Raw genomic sequence first — 6,000 nt, 5'->3', positions numbered from 1 at the left:
CAAGTTCTGCACCACCGGGTGACTGATCCATAGCTCAACTGGAGAGATACTCAGCGAGGCCGTGGAATGAATAGTCTCAATCTTAGTGACAACAAAGTCCAAGGGCTTCTCGTGCATATTGGGCAGGATTTTCCAGCTCCTCCCACCACCAGATTGTCCCGTCCCGCCGAAAGCCGATGGACTTCTGGCTGGGCCGCTGAACCTCCAACGACGGGTCCCATCACGCCAGCGCAGGAAATTCCCGGTCGTTGTTGAGGGTGGAGAGGGGTTGATGAAGGCAGTCAGTTGTGGAAAATAGAAGCCAGGGGTTATCTGTGCCTTCCGGGATGATGATGGGGTAGCGGGCTATTCTGGCAGAGGAACGCTAGGCCCAATTGTGCTTGATGTAGTCTGGACAGTTCTGGCTAAACCAGCTTTGCTCTAGATCAGCGCCCTCTTTTGACTTGAGAGGATTGGTTAGGGGGGCAGGAGGGGAGCAGGTACTGGGGAAATGGTCTAAAGTGACAGCGAACAAAGAGTTTAACTGGTGCAAAGGCATCAAAAGCGGAGGTGAGGGAGTGACTGAGCAGGCTGGCTGTTACTGAGGTATCATGGCGAAATGAGGGGATGCTGTTGAAAGCAACTCGGCGGCGGCTGGGGGGGAGGGGGGAAGAGGGTTTCCAGGAAAGGATGGACAAGGAAATGGGGTTGGATGGGGGGGATTCGGGGGTGGGGGGTGGTATGAATGGTGAGGGATAGAAGGAAGCTGTCAGCAGAGGCCTGGTCTGTGATTGAGACAACGGTAATTGAGGCCACTCATGACGGCATGGTCGAGAGGTGGCCCTGAACGTGAGGAGAGTTCATATGGGCGGAGGAGTTAAGGGAGGACATGAGGGCAGTGAACCAGAAGAGACAGGGCAAAGTGAGTTAAAATGGAGGCTGAGGTCACTGACGATGAGTGGCAAGGTAGAGAAGATGGCTGGAAACTTGGGTGGGAGAGTTTATGTGCAGGGAAAGGTCATTCGCAGAGATTCAAGAAGGCAAGGGCTGAGAATATGTCACTGAGAAACCTGGGGTGAGGCTCCAGTGGGTGGAAGAGAACTTTAAAGGAAGATCTTAAAGGAGCAGCTCCAAGAGAGGAACCAATGAGGGCACCCAAAGTCAGTCAGAGGTCCCACGTTGACCGGTAGGTACAGCGGAGGCAGATTGAAGCATAGATGAACTAATGCCTAAATTCAGTGTTGAGGGCAAGAGAGTCCAGCAGCAATGTGAGGGGTAGAGTAAAAGAGTTAGAGGTTCCCCATGGAGAGTCAAGGTAGTTTAGAGAACCATCCATGGGATGCAGCTTAGGTTGATCCAGGGATCCAGTGGGGGTGAGCAGTGACCATGATGATTAGTAAATGCCCATCAACAGATCCAGTAGAGCAGTGGAGGGATGAATGGAGCCAACCACGGCACAAAGAAAGCAGGAAGTGAGAGAGCAAAAGTTATTCAGCAGCAAAGGGACAGAATCCAGAGCAGGAACAGATCAGGGTCTTATTATTGGTCCAAAGTCACTTGTTCCACACAAACATGCTACACCCACAACATGATAAAGTTGCAGAGGAGAGGAACACTCAGTAAGGAGCTACCAACTTTGAAGATACCTTGGTTAAGAATGAAAGAGAAAATGGGAGGCCAACCATTGGAGAACGCTCTTCACCTACTTGCTGCTGAGTTTAAGAGTGCGATTTATGAAGACCTGGGGAGGATCCCTTTTTGAATGAGGACTATCGCCTGTCATTGGGAACAAATGAAAACCAAATGTAAAATAGGTGCCATTAAAGCTTTGACATTATGTGGGTCACAATGTGCAGTGTAAGTTGCCTGATGATATGATATTCCTATCGTTGTTTCTCGTCTAGGCCTTACTAATCAACAATGGAATGCCAGGGTACCATCAATGATAACACTCAAGTCCCTCCTGATGGAATTGGGACACAGCAACCTGTCCAATCACCAACATCGACGCCCAATGCCGATCAATCAGAGCCCGCTGGCATCGCCCCGGCATTGCCACAGCCACCAGAGGAGAGCCCAAAAGCTGTCAGCGTGCCCGACCAGGCACCAGCGGAGACGGCCTCCCTCAACGCGAAGGAGGTGGACCCTGTTCAGAGTGACTCGGCCGTCCCTGACTTTGCGGAGGAACTGGACAGGCAGCTGGAGGACATCCTCAAAACCTACGGCTCTGGGGAAAGCCCAGCGAGCGAGGAGGCTGAGGACGAAGCCGGGAGAAGCGAGGTCTTCACCCTCGGAGAGGGGGAATCTGAAGACTGCAATGGGGAGGCTGAGATAGAGCAATCGGAGCTTGCGGCGCCTGGTGAAGCAAACAAGGAGATGGGTAAGGAACAGAAACTGGACAAGAAGAAGCTGAAAGGACTGGGTGAGTACAAATTCACTTTTCACACTTGTTGAAGTTGGCCAATGTGTCCAATTCCATTTTGAACCCTCGACTGAATCTGTCTCCACCAAACGCTCGGGCAGTGCATTCCAGATCCTAACCGCTCGCTGCATTAAAACGTTTTTCCTCATGTCACTGTTGACCCTTTTGCCAATCACCTTAACTCAGTGTCCCCTGGTTCTTGACCCTTCTCCCTATCCACCGTGTGCAGACACCTTGTGATTTTTGACCTCCAGCAAATCTCCTCTTCATCTTCTCTCAGGAAAACAGCTCCAGTTTCTGCGAGGCAGTGGTGTAGCGGTAATGTCACTGGTTTGGGAATCCAGAGACCCAGGTTCATGCTCTGGGAACATGTGTTCGAATCCCACCATAGCAGCTGGTTTAGTTAATAAATCTGGAGTCTAAAGCTAGTCTCAGTCATGGTGACCATGAAATGATCATCGATAGTTGTAAAAACCCATCTGGTTCACTAATGCCCCTATAGGGAAGGAAATCTGCTGTCCTTACCTGGTCTGGAACTACAAGTGACTCCAGACCCACAGCAATGTTCTTAACTTCCCTCTGACATGGCCTAGCAAGCTGCCCAGTTCAAGGGCAATTAGGCTTGGCAACAAATACAATGGCCACATCCCCATGAAAGAATAACCTGACTCAGATGATGATTGTCATCGCCCCAGGGTAAATGGAGTTGAGATACAGGTCAGCTGTGATCTAACTGAATGGTGCAACATGATCAAGGGATTGCATGCTCTCCTCCTGTTCACATGCTCCTTTGACTGTGCCTTCAGTGATTTCCCCCCCTAAAGTCTCTCCTGCTCAATGCTCTGAGCTCCTGTTGCGTGTAACTTGGAGCCTTTCATCTCATGAAGGTTGCCTAAGCAAATACTGTTTACCATTGTTAAAATACCTCAAACAAATGTCATAGCAATGTTTCTTGATATGATTTAGGGTCAAGTGTTCGTTAAATGCCTTTTCCTGTAAGATTTCTGGGTCAAAATCCTGCAACTCCCTCCCTAACAGCACTGTGGGTGTACCTACACCACATGGACTGCAGCAGTTCAAGAAGGCAGCTCACCACCACCTTCTCAAGGGCAACTAGGGGTGGGCAATAAATGCTGGGCCCAGCCAGCGAAACCCACATCCCGTAAAATGAATTTTTTTAAAAAAACATCTATTCCTTTAGGAGATTTTTAAAATTTAATTTGATATTTCACAGCCGCATATTCACCAGCCATTACACCGTCAACTCTGGTTCAATGGGCAACACTCACCCCTGAGCCAAAGCATCAGTGAGTTCAATTCCCGCCCCTGAGGTTTGAGTCCAAAGCCCAGGTCGACGCTCCAGTGCAGTCAATTTACGACAGGGAAGAAGCTTTTGCTGCACAAATGATGTCTAGGCAAAACCTCCAATCTATGCTTGAAACGGAACAATGAACAGGGTTACGGAGAAGCAGCGATGGGAGACCATGCCTAGTCGGATGGTTCTTTCCAAGAGCTGGACTGGGCAAGGCCACCTCCTGTGCTGCAACCAATCTATTTTCGATTCCATGACATCGGCGATTTATTTTTTTTTAAATAGGCCCATCTGGTCATTTTGCGTGACCATTTTCTCAATGCCAGCCCACAGAACATGAGGCCCATTGGATATGTCGTTGCTGTCACCTTCCTGTGGGTTAACATTCCAGTTGTCTCTTTGTTTTCAAACGCAGGGAAGGAAGTTGCCGTCTTGATGCAGAACCTGAGTAAAACCAGCTCGGCCGAGGAGAGGCAGGACGCTCTGATCGGCAAGTATGCTGAGCTGGTGAGTAGACGGAATTTTGTCTTCATGTTCCTCTCTTCTCCTTGTTGCCAAACGGCTCAAAACAGAATCGGGAAACGGTCCCCAGTTACCAATTCTTAACCAGCAACTCTAGCTGACCAGCGTCTGTGGGCTATTTGACCATGAGGTACTTCAGGGGCAACCCAGGTCCCATTCTCACCTGAGGCCCCACATTCACGGTGGTGGTGGTGGTGTGGTGAAGTGATCATCTCACTGGCCTAGTTATCCAGTGGCTCAAGCTAATACCTTGGGGACATGGGGTCAAATCCCACCATGGGAGCTGGTGGAGTTTAAAATCCAAAAATCTTGAACTTAAAGCTAGTCTCAGTAATGGTGACCTTAAAATGGTCATCGATTGTCATAAAAACCCATCTGGTTCGCTAATGTCCGTACCTGGTCTGGCCTACATGTGGCTCCAGACCCACAGCAATGTGGTTGACCATTAACTGTTCCCAAGGATTGGGCAACAAATTTTGGCCTTGCCGACGATGTCCACATCCCATGAACGAATTTAAGACCCAGCGAGGACGGCTGGATAGTGAGCACAGAACAGGGGTTGTGTTCCTTACGTTCCCGCCTAGACCCAAAAGCTGAGGTCGATTGTAGCACCTCCCACCACAATTGTAGCCCTGATAAAACCCAGTGATTGAAGCTCTCAACTTCCTCCTCTGTGAGGCTTGGTGCACCATGCTGTTCCAGAGATTTTTAAATAAACACAACAACGTTTGCATTTACGTAGCATTTGAAAACAAAGAGAGAAAGTGGGTGAAGTGACAGTTGGCGACCATATCGGGGCCAGTGATCACAATTCAGTTAGATTTAGCATTACCATGGAAAAGGACAGAGATAAGGCAGGAGCAAAAGTCTGGAACTGGGGGAAGGCAAATTTTGCAGAAATGAGAAGGGACTTGGCTGAGGTGGACTGGACAGCACTGCTGGAGGATAAAACAGTGGAAAACCAGTTGGAAGCACTAAAAAGCGAGATCCCAATTGTACAAAGTAGACATGTCCCCTACAAAAATAAGAGTGGTACTGCCAAATCTAGACCCCTCTGGTTGTCTAGAGGAATACAGGGGAAGATCAAACAGAAAAAGAAAGTGTACGATAGGCACAAAGAACTAAGCACTGCAGATAGCCTAGACGAATATAGGAAGTGCAGGGACAAAGTAAAAAAGGAAATAAGGAAATCAAAGAGAGGGCATGAAAAAAGATTAGCAAGTAAAGTTAAAGATAACCCAAAGATGTTTTACCAATACATTAATGCTAAAAGGTTAAGGAAAAAGTAGGACCTATCAGAGATGAAGATGGAAACTTGTGTGTAGATGCAGAGGCTGTGGGAAGGGTTTTGAATGAATATTTTGTCTCTGTGTTTACAAAGGAAAGGGAGGATGTAGATATAATAGTCCAGGAGGAACACTGCGAGATATTGGACAGGTTGGTCATAAAGAGAGGAAGCACTGGAAGGGTTGAAATGCTTGAAAGTTGATAAGTCACCAGGGCCAGATGGATTGTTTCCGAGGCTGCTGAAGGAAGTCAGGGAGGAGATAGCGGATGCTCCGAGGATGATTTTCCAGTCTTCACTAGATACAGGGGAGGTACCAGAGGACCGGAGAAATGCAAACGTAGTTCCATTGTTTAAAAAGGGATCAAAGGAAATGCCAAACAATTATAGGCCAGTTAGTCTTACATCGGTGGTGAGCAAATTAGTAGAATCAATCCTGAGAGATAGGATTAACTGTCATGTGGAAAGGCATGGACTAGT

The 6,000-nt window shown here is 48.3% G+C and overlaps 1 protein-coding gene across 2 annotated transcripts in view; it reads left to right on the top strand.

Moving 5' to 3' along the window:
* Nucleotides 1-6,000, top strand: part of txlnba (taxilin beta a) — a 40,433-nt gene that overhangs the window by 12,273 nt on the left and 22,160 nt on the right. For both annotated transcript variants that reach the window (XM_078557475.1, XM_078557476.1), the window contains exons 2-3: nucleotides 1,884-2,401; nucleotides 4,129-4,220. In XM_078557475.1, the coding sequence (XP_078413601.1) occupies nucleotides 1,900-2,401; nucleotides 4,129-4,220 (594 nt within the window). In that variant the 5' untranslated portion in view covers nucleotides 1,884-1,899. The remainder of the gene's footprint in view (nucleotides 1-1,883; nucleotides 2,402-4,128; nucleotides 4,221-6,000) is intronic.

This window comes from Cetorhinus maximus, chromosome 14, assembly GCF_964194155.1.
Source record: "Cetorhinus maximus chromosome 14, sCetMax3.hap1.1, whole genome shotgun sequence".
NCBI lineage: Eukaryota > Metazoa > Chordata > Chondrichthyes > Lamniformes > Cetorhinidae > Cetorhinus > Cetorhinus maximus.
This window is presented reverse-complemented; position numbering and strand designations above follow the sequence as displayed.